The sequence below is a fragment of the Melanaphis sacchari genome, unplaced genomic scaffold, assembly GCF_002803265.2.
Source record: "Melanaphis sacchari strain LSU unplaced genomic scaffold, SCAv2.0 Contig120_pilon_pilon, whole genome shotgun sequence".
Classification (NCBI taxonomy): domain Eukaryota; kingdom Metazoa; phylum Arthropoda; class Insecta; order Hemiptera; family Aphididae; genus Melanaphis; species Melanaphis sacchari.
This window is the reverse complement of record NW_020270473.1, coordinates 357,105-373,568: the sequence shown is the minus strand read 5'-3', so window position 1 is coordinate 373,568 and position 16,464 is coordinate 357,105. Positions and strand designations below refer to the sequence as shown.

Genomic DNA, 16,464 nt, shown 5'->3' with positions numbered 1-16,464 from the left:
GGATGTGTTAATTTATCTAAACTAGTACAACAAATAGCTTATTAATTTGATTTTAATTTTATGTTATTATATATATATAAATATATATTATATATATATATATATATATATAAATATTGCGTGTGTCTTATACAATGCTATACTATTTATCTTCTGTAAACACCGACAGCAAAAACTGGTGTTTTATAAATGCAATTTTTGAATTAACTGTTATATCTAGATAATTTTTGGATTATATTTTTAGAACACTACTGTTCTATACTTCACATTAAAAGTTGATAATATATAGTTGGCGGACCAAATATTTTAAATAAATGGTCTATTAGTTATGCCAGATAACTTTTAATTTTGTTGAAATTAAATTTGTATATCTATAAATCAACGAGTATATTTATTTATATTTAAAAAAAATAACACATATAATATTACGTCTAGAACAATTTTTTATACACATCATGTAATATAACATATTCCACTGAATTACTAATACTATTACATTAATATTATTATTATTATTATTATTATTATTAACAACATAGTTTTATTTATTATTTATTTATTAAGTGAAATTTTAAAATAAATCGAGTATTAAAAATTATACTCAATTTACATATTGTAATTATTGTTAGTAATCTTTCAGCTAAGTAAAACAATACAGGTATAACATTGATATGGTATTTACACATGGTACAGTTCTTAACTTAATATTTTTGTACATCATAAAAATTCCAGAGGATAACAAATTAAATATTTGAAAATTTTCTAAGATATTTATATCCAACGTTAAGGAAAACTTTTGATGAACATTTAAGATTTTCAGTAAAAGTGTTGTTAAGGAATGGAAAACGAATGCAAAACAATTCGGTGTAATTATGAAACAAAATTATGTTATTCGGTTAAGGACCGTGTCATTAAATGAACAATTTTTACGATTACATTTGAGCAGTTTTATTTTAAATCTTTACAGACATTAATTGCGCGTAAGGTTTTGTTAGATTTATCAAAGGTTTATATTGAATTGTTGTAATTAATCAGAAAATATGATGAAACATACAAAAAAAAATAAATAACTGGGTCACTTAAAAATTTATTTGTTCCAATAACATAAAAAAAAAAAAAGTTTTGTTTGTTTAACGAACAATATTTACAAGTTTTCATAGTTACTAAATCAGTACTTACATCGATAAATTGTTGACAAGGTTTCAGTTTTAATAAGATAAAATGCGTAACCAATTAGTCTGTAACAAATTATCTTGGATATACGTTATAAAATAACCATTTTCGTATTTTATTATCCTTAGATTGAACGTCAAGTTTTCAAAAAGCTTATTAAAAATAATCAAGAAAGCGATTTCACTCGTATTATATGAATTTGTTTGAAATTGACAAAATAACTATACGCGAGATTAATTATTCATTAGTTATGAATATTAAAAATCAGTTATGTTGATACGAGTATAAATATATTTTAAAATTGAACAATTGTAATCACAACAAATCAACAGTTTTAGAAATTTGTCTGATTGCAATATATTAATCAAAATAGCGAATGTTATATAAATTAATAATGTTCTTTAAACGGAAGTGATAGTTATTCGATTATGTTAAATAGAATATTAGATTAATTTTGTATATACGTGTCGATCATCACGTTATTTTGGTTTTCAATTACGTGCCCAAATAAAACCGCAGTGAAATTTAATTAGTATCATTATTATTGGTTGGTTTGTGGGTGGGTCAACGGTAACAACACATACCGTGTATGTAAGTATTCAGAGATCACATGAATGTGATTAAGTCGGTTAAGTGGTGAGTGATGTAATACATAGTACTTTTCTATGGTTTAGGGGAGATGATAAAAAAAACAAAAAAAAAAAAAAAAATTACAAAAACTTAATTACATGAAATTCAATTGAATTTCTTTCAACTTATATCCCTTGTACGCCTCTGACGTGTGTGATTATTTTCACTTGTGTAGAACTCCTCGCAGGATTCAGTTCAGAAGCCACAGGACCAGTGGCGGCGAAACAGCTAGCGCCAGTGATACGAGGCCACCTACGGCGGCGTCTACTGGACAACCAGTCGACCAGCTGGTTGTGGCGGCTGTCAGAAATGCCAGCTCAGCCATGATGCTCACTGATTGGCTGATCGTTGACTGGCGGACCCGACTTGAACCACGGCTTGCCCGGTGGCTACTGCTTTTAGTTTCCATTTCACCCGCCGACTCGACGCCGTTTATCCGTAGACCAGTCTTGTCGTCTGTTTTTCCACCAGATTTTCGGTCACCTGGAAAAAAGGAACAAAAAATTACATATCTACGTTAATAACGCACTAATAATAATTATACATTTAAGTATTGTGATTGATATTTTAAACAAATAATGTATTTGTTACAATATGTTTAAATTTCTATATTTTTGTAGAAAAAAAAAAAAAAACTATGTTTAAATTATTGTAAAGTAATGGAAGGCGGATAGAGCGAAACGAGTTATTTAGAATATCGTACTGTGATAACACTTCACACTGTCTTAATGTATTAATGAAATATTTATAGTACCTATTCATTGAAATATAAGTATAGAAATGAGTTATTTTATTTTAACTACGAAAATAATTACAAATTTCTATAATTACTATATGATTTGTGTATTTATTTACAAAATATTTAATATTTATAAAAAATGAACAAATTAATCACTATATTTTAGGTAAATTAATTATTGTCGTTCATTAGTTATGATACTTATATATTGTTATGTTGTTTAAACTTACTAACTACCTAATCATATTATTATATTATATTCTAATTTAAGTAGGAGTATTATATGGTTTTTGATAAGTTGAACAGCGAGAATAAAACTGAGGTATTAGCTTTTGCTGTACAGTAAGTTTCAAGTGTAAATAATTTCAACTTTGAATTTGAGGCGGTAAATGTGTTAAATTTGATTTCAATAATAAACTATTTTAAACGCATATAAGGTTTAGAGCAAAGCTAGCGGATAAATCAGAATCTTTTTCTATAAAATATTCTCATAATACTATGATTTAACTTTTTTTTTCTTAATTCAGTAGGCAATATTAGTTTTTATACAGATCGCTTTATAATTTATACAATACTGAAGTTCTATAAAATAGCATGGAATACAATTTTATTATTATAAAAAATTTAAAATTGTTCCAAATTACTTGAAAATGTAATTGTGTTAAAAAAATTATCATGAACCTAATATTAAAAACTAAAGTGTCTTTTTTGAATTGCAACAAATTATCTAGTAGCATTTAAAGCAAAGTTTTTTATCTATTGTTTAAATATTTAATTTCATTAAATCTTTAATGACATATTGACAATATTTTTTTAAATTTTAAAGTTTAAGACTTCTAACACTTATAAAAAAAACAATTTTTATTATTTTTTAAAATGTATGAGTAGTCTTATAGAAAAAATTTATGAGAAAATATAATTTAAGTTTATTAAGACTTTTGAATGAATAATAATAATATAAAATGTCTATAAATAACTTAAATATATATTTATTATTTTGAAATGTCTATTTTTACGTCAAGGAATAGTTAATTTAAATACTTTGTTAAAATTTAAAGTGTATATTTTTTTTTTCTTGAATAAAGAAAACAACTTCTTTTCAATACTGCGATATTGTAAATATTATGATTTTTCTCAATTATTTTTTTTTTGTTCATTTTTAATTTATATATGTTTAATTATTTTACTTAACTTAAAAATCTAAAATAGGTAATAGAACCTAGTTTTCTACCAAAAAATCCTTTTTTTGTTTAAAGCGTAACAGCTCCAAAACATGTTGTCAGACACATCAATCCACATACAATTAAATTTATTATGCTGCTAAGAATTTAAAATATATTATTATTTTTTAATCGAACCACAAAAATAGTATGATGGAACACCTGTCACAGAATTAGACCAATTAATAATAAATATTCTTTATACATGCAATTCCTTGCTTTCCGGAAATGAAAATCTTAAGATAATAGATGTTCAGTGGCAGTACCAGTAGCCATTTGGCGTCCTCCGACACATAATAAGATTCTTCCGGTGCCCGTATTCCACATCATTATGTTTGCACTATATTATTATTATACTATAGAAGATTAATTGTTTTCTATGTCATAGAACAATTCTGACGTTAATAATAATCATACATTTTCATAAAAAAATTTGTCGTTTAATTCCACACAGTTTTCTTAAAATCAAACCGTTCAATACCGCACAAACTGATATAATAATATTTACATCAATTACACAAGTATTTATCTAAAATCACATTATCGTTTAGAATTGCACTCCATAAAAGTATATTAAATCAAAATTACAAAATCATTACCAATGATTCTAAAATTATCTCAATCTAAGTATTATCAATTTTAAATTCTTTTCTTTATGTTTTATACTCGGATACTGAATTATTTTTAAATATAATTTTTGATTAAAATTAAAATTGTTATTCATCATACATTGAATAATTTTTATGAAAATTTGTTTGCTGCCAACAAATGTTTAATTTTAAAATTGTCAATCAAGTAATTGCTGTTTTAAATTATTGACCTTCATTTGATCTTTTTAACAAAAAAAAAAAAAAAAATTGTTTATAGTATTGGACGGATCTAAAATGTGTAGTTGTGAATGGTAAGTGTGCAATTTCGAATTACGTCCAATAGTTATGTAAATTTTACTGTCTATTCTATTAAAAAAAAAAAAAAAATTGTAATGAAGGTAACAAATAAGGTAAAAAAAATTAAAAAAAAAATTAAAAATGCCTATGACTAATAATAAATGAAAAAAAATTTGCTAAAATAACGATTTTATAGTGAAATACAAAAAAAATTGGAAAAATGAGTTTTTCCAATAATTGGATTATAAGAGATACTGCTTATTCCACTAAGAAAGAACTATAACTGTCTAGTTTTAAGCTCAATTTAATCGTATACTTAAAATGGGCTTTAAAACAGTAAAAAAATAGAATATAATATGTGTACAAATACGTGATTGCGTATATCATATATTATATTAATTTGAAAGAATTTTTATGTAAGCTAAAATAAATTTAAAAATTCGTTTTAAAAGTAGCATCATAGATTTAAAATATAGCTTGTTACAAAACATTTTAATTTTTCTATTCTGTTTCGATTAAATTTAGACACGTTCATAATTTTTTGCCCTGTTTGAACATCTTGTATTGCAAGAACAAGAAGTAAAAACGTGAATATTTTACATTATATGCGTATGTTATTTTTATTATTATTTCGTTCTCCTTCGACTACGATGGCTCTATGCGATTTAAATAAAAATCCTTTTGACACGATAATATGGGGGCGAGAAATACTTAAGGAATGCAATTTTGGCGAAACGTCATCGCCACCAATACTGCTATTGTTATTACCATACATTGCGACAATCATACTATTACGGAAGACCATAATGTTGTTAGACGTTTTAGAATAATATTAGTAATACAACAAAGATTGTATTATAAATATATATATACATTAGAAAAAAGTTAAACGACAACGTTTGTGATAAAATCGGTAGGCAAAGGTTGTGAAAGTATGTTTACGAACCTCGAAATAAACAATTTACTGATTGTATACGAATCAAAACAGTTTTCAGATTATCATTACTAATACTATATCTAATGTTTTGAACTACGTTTAGCTAAAAGGGTAGAACATGATGTGAAACACTCTATATTACACTCTTCATCCACCGCCAACGACAGACAGGCGGGAGACGGAATTAATGAAAATTCCATTCTCCTATATAGATACCCGTGTATAACATAGTATTGTATGCCATCAGAGCATGATCGAACGCATGTAACCAAATCTAAATCCGAGGCCGATCATCGTAGTGTGGTGAATATTATTACAAGGTCATGAACTCATATTAGTGTATGTATAGGGTATGAGAGTGTATGCTAGAAACTTTAACTAAAGTGTGTGTGTTTGGATTTCTCTTTGAATGGAAATGTTAATGAAATGGGATTTTACTCGTACAATTATTCCTCATCACACATAGTTAGGGACATAATAATAAGACGATTTGTATTTTCTTCGGAAAATCGGAAATCTCCATGAGTTATCTTACAACGCAAAATCATACGAAAAAAAATATAATATATTATGTAAAAAACAAATAAATTTAAAACATTTTGAACACCAAAAATATAAAACGTTCTTCATAAAGAATATCAACAGGTAAAATAAAATGTAATCAAATAAAATTAAAAACACACTATAAAATATATAATTAAATAATCACAAATAACTTTTGATTTATCGTAAAATCAAAGTGAAATATAAAATTATATATATTAAAATAGTTTGATGTGATAGAATATATGTTACGTATGTATGTTAAATAATTTTTGTTAGTCTTGGTAAAATAAAAAAGTCAATTTTTTAGATTTTATTTTGTTTAAAATAGAAACCATCATAGGTTTATAATTAATATATATAATTTCTCAATTATTCGGGGACATAAGTAAAGACTATAAATAAATATACTTAAAACCTCATCCGCAGTATGCTTTATACATTAAACAAAAAAAAAAAAAAAAACCACATGATAAAATATTTTGTTGGGTGAGTAGCCAAAGTTTCTATGATTTAAACCAGATCGTCTCTGTTCGTCTTTATGTATAAAATATATAATAGTACCTTTTACGTTTATAAAATTATATCGTGTAAGGCATAAAAGCAGTCATTTTTAGGTGTAATAATATTTATTGTTATTTATATAATATATTATAAACCTTTAGATAATGGTTGGCTTTTATATTTTTCAGTTTAATACGTTAATAATATTTTTAAAACAATAATTTATATCATATAATATATATATATATATATTCATATTAAAAATGAATACCTTGGTTCAAAATAATTTACTAGTTAAGAAAATTACATGCTGTTCTGTTATCCACGGACATTAAACAAAATAAAAGCTATTATGTGCGTGTCATTTATTTTTATCAAATCAATTTAATATAGGTATGTATAAGTATAAATTTAAAATTAACATATACTACATATATTTATTCACAAAGTTACTAAGTTTTTCATAAATTAAAAATACACTACATGTTTATTTACGATGATTATTGTTTATATTTGAATATGGTTTTATTCTACGAGGATTATATAATAAGCTACAGGATATGGCAATACAGAAGATTGTTGAGATACTCGTCTCTTAATTGAAATTATGTTGTAGGCATATTGCCACGAGAAGAATAGGCCACAATGCCAAAATTGAAATACATAGGTGTTCTTCCGTGAATACTATAGCTTCTAAACGTGGGTATAACATTTACATACATACCTAGTTGTACAATTTTTAACCTATATAGTTACCGACGCAATTAAAGTATAATATGATGGGTATAGATCAGAATTATTATAATTTTAAAAACTTGATAGCTATTTTGAGTTACTTAGAAACAATTTAAACATTTGACTTTTAAATTTTTATTGGTATAGTTTTATGACAAAAACCTAGAAAATTCAATAAACACAAAATATCGCATATACTTTCTTACAGTAGAAAAATATATACATAAAATTGCAGTTCGTTTTTTTTTTTCTTAAATGTTTAAATCCTAATAAAATAGACTTACCTAAACCAAAGAACATTCGTCACAAAAATTAACGGTGTCCTTTCCCAACCCCAAATATCGACAGCAGTTGTTCCCCAAGGCAACGATATAGCCCCTTTCATTTTCAATGTCTTTACCAGTGATTTATCTTTAAATCCAAACACTCTACTAGGTACATATGCGGACGAAATTGCTATTCTCACTATCGACAACGATCTTATCCAAGCCACTCAAAAAATTCAAAACCACTTATCTGAGCTAAACATTTGGTTTTACAACTAGAAAATCAACGTAAACCCAGCAAGATCCTCGCAAGTCACCTTCACCCTACGCTCCTTGGAATTCCCTCCAACGTTTATCGATAATACACAAATACCTTCTTCCAAATAAACTAAATACCTGGGTCTAACGCTTGACAAACGCCTCACTTGGGCTCCTCATTTAAAAAACAAACGCAAAGCTCTCAACTCGAGACTTCACCTTCTCAGATCTCTACTCCGCTCCAAGCTCTCCCTCAAAACAAAACGCACAATTTACATGGCTCTTCTAAGACCCATCTGGTACTATGGTATCCAATTTTGGGGCTCAGTGAAATCGTCCAACACCAGAACAATTCAGGCTTTCCAATCCATTTGTCTACAATTAATAACAGGCGCTCCTTGGTACATTACCAATGACTTACTACACAAAGACATTTGCATTCAAACATTAAACAATCTTGCTTCATTCGCTTACAAAAAAACACACAAAACTTTTAATACTCACACAAATCCTATAATCACTAACCTTTCATCTAAACAAATTCCAGGAAACCCACCCAGGCGCCTCAAAAGGAACTGGTGTAGGGACTTACTCTCTCCCTAAAACATTTTCCTTCGGGGTGTCACTACTGGGCGACTTCCTCTTCCCACCATTATAAAAACCATCAAATTTACTCATTATATAACTTGTAAATACAGATTGTAAATATAAATTGTTTTAAAATAAATAAAAAAAAAAAAAAACTTTTATAAGAAAAAAAAAAAATAATAAATAGTATATTTAGAAATAAAATTAAGATTTCTTATTAAAGATTCTAGTTATTTTGCTTTAATTCAAAACAAATTAATTATTAAGTATATCATCATTATTTTCTATACACAATGATATTTTCAAAATATTTAGATTAAATTCAAGCTATTAATAAACGTATACATCCATGGTACACCGCAATCAATATATTTCTTGTTGATGTGATAAAATAAGTTTTTGGTTTTAATTAGTTAAAGCTACCAAATTGATAAAATAACGATTATAGAAAAAAATAAAATACAATAAACTAAGTATTTTTAAAAATCAACGTATATCTGCCAGTCTTATTTATTTCGAGCTATTTTTTGTATTTAATTATATTTTTCATCAAATTCAAAACTTTAAATATGTATTACATTGATTTACTAAATAACGTGATTACATTATACATCTTAAATGTACTATAGTCTATAGTTTATACTAAGTAATTTACCATATATCTTTGATAATATTTACTATTACGATTAAAATATATACGGGAATGTTATGTACTTATGTATTATGATTTTCAAAATATTGAAAATATTAATTTATAATAACTAAGATAAGGAAATAGCTATGTTTTAAACAATTTAATTAATTTAATTAAAACATGTTATAATTATGCACGTATTTTTTAATATTAAATCATTGAATAATTTGTAAGAAATTTTAATCAACCGTAAGGAGTTGAATAAATTATAATCTACATTTAAATATATACATGACAATGTTGTTTAGTAATTTCTTTGATGTTTCAATAAAAAAAAGTTTGCTTTAATCAACTAAAAATAATTATACTTGCCATTTAATCAATTTTATAATTTAAGAAATAATTATTGCTTAAATATTTATAGTTTAACTTTACCAGGTATTACATGACTCTTCCTTTTCGTTGCTGGTGATGGTATCACTAAAAAAAAAAAATAAAAACAAATTATCAAATCGTTAATTAACTCATAGATAGTTATAGATAGTTAGTAGTTTTGAATAAATACTTTCATAGTTCTGTTTGAAAAATCCCAAAACTAAGTTGCCCCAAAGATTTAATTATTTTTCTTATATTATTTTGTATATCTAGTTAATAACATTAATTTATCTTTTTAAAACTATTTAAAAATTATAGGAATAATCCTGTAAAATATGATTTTATAATTAGCACTTTTTGCTAAAAATGAATTAAGATATTACTTTTAAGTCAATTTACACCAATCAAATATTAAAATAAAAAATTAATAAATGTTGCTTAAGATTCAAAGGCTTAAAACAAAAGACTTATAGACGAGATGTGACAAGAATTGTTTTACTAGGTTAGTGTATGTTAATGTATCTATATATTCCATAAAAATTTTAGCTACATTAAAAATTATTGAAAACATATTTAAATAATTATATTTTATTTAGATTAGTATATGTTATATAAAAAAACATGTTTAATATAGCCTGATAAAAAAATTATGTTACATATTTTAGTAATATAACTTTACACTCATAATATTATATTATATTTTCTGTTATATTAATATGTTTAAAAATGTAGGTTTTTATTGATTAATAATGTTTATTTTTTTTTTTTTTTTGTCCGATCACTAATAAATAGCAAGGTAAATGGTTATTTTTAAAGTTTTATTGTGTTGTTTAATTTTTCTACCAATGATAGCATTTATTATTTTATCAAAACAACATAATATAAAGATCAGAGACTGAAATTTTAAAATAAAGTATACTTAAAAAAAATATAAATGTATTAATGTTTTTTTTGTAATAAGAATAACAAATGTTATTTATTAAAAAAAAATAATATCCTACATGGAATAAATATTAAATAAATATAAAATAAATGAGTGATAAACAACCATAATATGATTTAAATATAAAATTGATTTGTAATTTTATTTTTAAAATAATACGAACTACACCTATTTATATCTCAAACATTTTGTTTTAGTAATTTTTTGAAGTGTATTAATAAATTAAAATTCTTTACATTGAAACGAAATTGAGGAGAATTTATTATTATGATTTTTTCGTCATAATTGATTGTATTTTATATAAATAATAATTTAATATAATATTATTCATAACACCAATCAGTCTAATTAAAAATCAATGAATTTTTTTTTTTTGTTCATACAAATTACAATTTTTATTTTTTTTGTTTCCAAAACCAAATAAATTATAGAATACACATTGAACATAGTACTATATAATTTATAGTTGTAACAATGAAGGATGTACCATCAATAGAATGTTATAAATGAATTTATCGTTAAATTTACAAGCTACAAGATATCGTTTGTGAATGATGTCTTATTTTAATTTGAATTACAGTAAAATTTTCACGAGAATTCAGTTAAAATGTTCTTTATTGCATTTTTAAACAACTTTAAAATGAAAAATTCTAAAGTACAAAAAAAAAAAAAAAAATAGTACCACAGTAGAATTACATTTTCATATTTTTTTTACTCAGATAAAAAAAAAAAACTTTTGAAGATAATTAATAATTAATAATTAATTATTGTTTATCATACTTTAAATGATTTCATACTCTAATTTAAAATACTTTCAGTGATGGGTATATTTAATTGTTTATTTTGCATTTGTTATTTAATCCTATAAATTTAGAAAGTATAGAAGGCGATATTAAATTAAATATTTTACAAAAAATCTTCAAAAATATTTTTTCTTCCAATATACCAATACAATATTATTTAAATTATTTAATGAAATAACAAATAATATAATATTTTGATTATAATTTAATAAGATAACGTGATGAGAGTAAACAATACATAATATAATTTTAATTTTTATGTATTTTTGAAATGATTCTCTATCAATGTTATCAACGATAATTAAACTTTAATTATATTCCATATTAATAAATTAACACATAGTATGTATTTATTTATCGGCCGACAAAAAATAGATATTTTTTAGGCTATTTAAAATATTAAGAATGATATATTGACTATTTTTCAAGCATAATTACACATATTATATCCAAAAGTGAATTTGGTGTTGATAATAATAATTTTCTAATAAAAATTGGAAGTAGATGCTATTGTTTAAAAAAAAAAGTAAAAAATGAAATAGTTTAAAAGGCTTATTTTGAATGTTAAATTTTTATTTATGAAAACAAATTGAGAAAAATCATATCTGTAAATAGGTACTTTATATTTTTTAACCTATCATAGATTTTTGTAGATAAGGGTTCTAAAAGTTTAGAAACTATAGGAGTGTATCAGTTTAATAGGTTAAAATTCAGAAATTAAATTTGGCGATACTACTTGTCTTTTCAACACATACTAAACATATCATTCCATCCATATCATTATATACATGACATTTATTTATATAATTATCATTACATACTCGAATATGTTTGTAACACCTAACGTATAGTAATACACAATGAAATAAAATAATTTACCTGTCGAGGGAGGAACCATTCTTGTGGTAGATGGTAACGTCGTTGTGGTCGTGGTCGTTGTGGCGGCGGTTGTTGTGGACGTAGTTGGTGGAACGGTTGTCGGCATTATTATCTCTGGAGAAAACAGAACAAAAATAATTATAAGCATTTCATACCTGTGAACGTCGTACAAATGTTATAGAGTACCATAGGGAAGGTAAGGGGTTCTGAAATCTCATCCTTTTTGTATTATTTTATAGAAAGGATGACCCAATTTTTTCAAGAAGAATAATTTAATTAGCTTTGTATTATCGTAAAATAAATTATTATAATACGCGCTTTTCACTTATATTATGCGCAGAAAGTAAGTAATGTCCACCTGATTTAGGCAGAGACAAAATCAAATGTTTAATTAAAAGGAATAGAAGAAACAAGGAGTGTGATTGTTTAATATTCCGGTACGGGATTACTATGAACTGCCTACGTGATTGATTTTTCTAATAGCCTTCTTCTATTTCTCCATTGTTTCTTTATCGATGAACTTAATACAGTATTGTTTATTGTGAGTACGTTTACCGTATAATATATTTAGGTGAAAAAAAAAATCAGTGATTTAATATACGTACCATCTAATGGTTAAAACATTGAAAAACTCATTACAAATAAGCGTAAAAATATATGAATGTAGGTATATATCGGCATATTAACAGAGAGATGATATATTTTGTTCAAATATAGCTCATAATAGTACCATACGTTACATTAAAATATTGCTTTTACAGTCGAAATATGTTTATACGTTTTGGAACAAGTACAGTTGTATAGGTTTTAAAGCGCTGGTGGTTAAATTATTGTGTTAAAACTAAAGACATGTGTAAAAAAAACTTATTAGTTTTCACGATAAGTAATACAATTTTTTAAGTGAACCATGCGAAAATATTCAAATACATATTTCTGAATAATTATATTGCTGGAAATACTCTCAACGTATAAATCGCTCATAACAAATCTAAAATAAGTACAGGCAGTTATAATCTGAGAAAGGAAAATTGTTTATTAAATTCAAACAATTATAATATTTTTTAACTCACATGTTTAAATTATGCATATTAGAGGTATTTAATGTACACTTAATATCCATTATTTTGAAAACTATACAAATAACGTTTCAGTATTTCATAAATATCGATTATAATATATTTGTTCGAAATGTATTTACAGACCAGCTATTTTAAATCTGAATACAGTTATGAAACTATAAACAAAATTTGTATATACGTAACAAAGAAACAACTTTTTAAGTAACACGATGAATACAAAACGATGATCGTTTTTGTAGTGTTATTAATTACACAATACCGGCTATTTATAATTATATTCTTCTATAGGATGTATAACCTAATTTAAAAGTAACAAAAGTATTTTTAATGAATCACGAAAATACGATTAATTTGTTTACAAATGGCAAAACAAACCGCCACGAGTTATTCATTGCATAATTAAATAATTTAAAATTTAGCTCAAATATGAAATTATAACTACTGAAAATGACGGGATAAAATAAAAATATTTGCATTAATAGAGATTAAGTTTTATGGAAGATGAAACTAGCTGTCTTTTAAATTTACAATGGACTAATTTAATGTCTACATACTAAAATTAACCTAAGTTTTAAGATTTAGTCTAAGCAATGTAAGCTTTGAAGATTCAATCCAAAATGTTTGTATCAACACAACAAATGTATTATTAATAACTTAACAAACCGTTTTTAATGTAGTTTTAAAATTAAACATTTTAATTTTGAAGTAATTCAAGATATGTATTTACTTTATATTAACTAATGAATATGTGTATTTCATAAAGCATCTAAATACATACATACATATTACATAGATACATTTTTAACCCAATTCGATTACAATAATTGTAAATATTGTATGATATGAATCAAATGGTATAAAATTAAACCTATTAATTTATATGCGATTTTATATTAAATGTTATAAAAAGTATGTACCTAAGAGCTTCCATAGTAAAAAAATAAAATTGTTTTTCAAAGATCGTAAAAGTCTCATATTTTACACACGCAACTCCAGAGAATGACCAATAACCAGAAAAAAAATATTAAAAAACATTCTCCAAAGGTTCAATCAATTTAAGTTTCTAATCGTGTTACTCAATCCTATACCAAAATCTATACAGAAGCTGCAGTAATCAAAACTCACCCACTGATCACATTTCTGGTATTTTTTTCCAATTAATTTCTACTTTAAACGCATTATTCAGCCAATTTATTAAACTCTTTTTCTTTGTTCTAACTTCTAAATGAACTCTTTGTTAAAAAATACTATCTAATATTTTTTTTTCTTTTCGTTCAATTTCTCTTAAATATAATCTTATCTATTTTTATTACACTAATAAACAACATTAATGTTTACGTTTTATAATCGAGTTTCACCTAATTTTTTTTTTTTTTTTTGACCTTAATTATGTTATAATATGTTACTATATAATGATTTATGGCATTCATTGGTTATAACTAATTTTACTAATTTAAGTAATATCGTAATATCTTGGTATATTAGAAAAATTGTGAAAATAAGGTATTTTATATCATGATTAAATTTTTAAAAACTTTTGAATAAAACAAAATCACGCTTTGTAGTAAATAAAATTATTTACTTAAACATTTTTCTAACTATAAACCAAATTTCCATGACTGCTTTAGTTAATATATTTAATTTGACGCTAATTTTATTCTCAAATATTATCTATCATATCTTGTCAATTCAATTAGAATCATTAAATACGTATTTATATAACTTTTTGTATAAAAAAAATATTATTATATTCTACTTATACAAATGATCAATAATATTAAGGATTTAAATAAGCTTTCATTTTTCTATGTTTTAAACAATTATATGCACAATACAACACTATGGGTTTAGGTTAGAATGATTTATGGTCTCAGAAAACTTTTATTTGACACTTATTCCATTTGCACAACACTTTCACCATCTTTCGTTTTTTTTTTCTTTTTCTTAAGCTTTACACGAATGTTTTCTAGTGACGAAATATTATGTGTACACTCATGATTTATGGCTACAGTGAACAATCGTCCAAAATATTGTTCTTTGTCCTTTCAAATTTGGTCCATTTGAAAGTTTATTTTATTTTTTATGTTGTATAATGCGTTTAGATAATACGAATAACAGTTAATCATTGTAAAGAACGAATTTGAAACATGCCTATTATTGAACGTTTGCTTAATGAGACAATAATAATAATACAAAAAAAAAAAAAAAAAAATCACTGCATCTTGTAACAAATATTCTTTTTGTGAAATCACATAATATGAAGTAATATACCTATGCATACTTCCCATTACACTAAAATTGAAAGTAGATACAAATTTATTATTTAATTTTTAAGACTTAGAACCATAATTTAACATTGTATCAAGCAGTTTTTTTTTTTTTTATAAATTATGTAAACCTTATATTATATAAGACACAAAAGCGATTTAATGAAAATAATTTAAAAAACGAAGTAACTGTATAGACACGTTGTTCAAAATAATTTTTTAAAAAATGTAAAAGCAAGATCGACCTATTTTATTTATTTCTATTCTCCTAGATAGCAGCACTATTGCTTATACGTAGTCATTTTTGTTTTTATTATAATTGTAACACTGGTTTATATTTTAAATTACTGTCGATTAGGCCAATATCGTAATCAAATTTTAAAACATTTTTAATAGACCGTTATAATATCTTTGATAAAACGTAATAATGGATAAATGCCACATTGCCATCGTTATTTGTATTACTTTAATGTTGTACAAAATATCTACAGTGTAATTTGAAATGTAATTGAGGTGCTACTGTAAATTAAGTATAAAATAAAAAGCGTATTGAAGTTATAAATTGTATTAAAAATGTTCTACATATACATCTACATTTAATTATTCTAGAAATAATATTTGAGATAGAATTATTTAAGTTCCTATTTTGACGTTTAAATACTATATATATATATATATATATATACTCAATATTGTATAATCTGTAAAACAAAAACACAATGATCCAATTTTAAATTAATATTTTTTCAAACCAAATCTTCGACAGAGATTTTAATTTCTCATTTTATCCTTTATTTTCTAACAGTTACAAAAAAATGTGGCATTTTTATTACTTAAATAAAATATATAAACAAGATATAAAGTCAAATTAAATGTAAAACATGAAATCCATCTGAGAAAATTTGAAGCTGCTCGTCATGGAATAGTTTTTAATACACAGTTAGTTAAAATAAACATATGGTAATATAAAATAATAAATGTTGATTTCGGTTTCACAAAAACTC

At 24.3% G+C, this 16,464-nt stretch overlaps 1 protein-coding gene across 2 annotated transcripts in view; it reads right to left on the bottom strand.

Annotated features, from left to right (window-relative positions):
- Nucleotides 1-1,446: 1,446 nt before the first annotated feature.
- Nucleotides 1,447-16,464, bottom strand: part of LOC112590845 (lachesin-like) — a 185,789-nt gene continuing 170,771 nt past the window's right edge. The window contains exons 9-11 of one of the 2 annotated variants that reach the window (XM_025334420.1): nt 12,115-12,228; nt 9,550-9,594; nt 1,447-2,286 (exon numbers count right to left, since the gene is read on the bottom strand). In XM_025334420.1, the coding sequence (XP_025190205.1) occupies nt 1,994-2,286; nt 9,550-9,594; nt 12,115-12,228 (452 nt within the window). In that variant the 3' untranslated portion in view covers nt 1,447-1,993. The remainder of the gene's footprint in view (nt 2,287-9,549; nt 9,595-12,114; nt 12,229-16,464) is intronic. The other variant, XM_025334422.1, reaches the window with a different exon arrangement.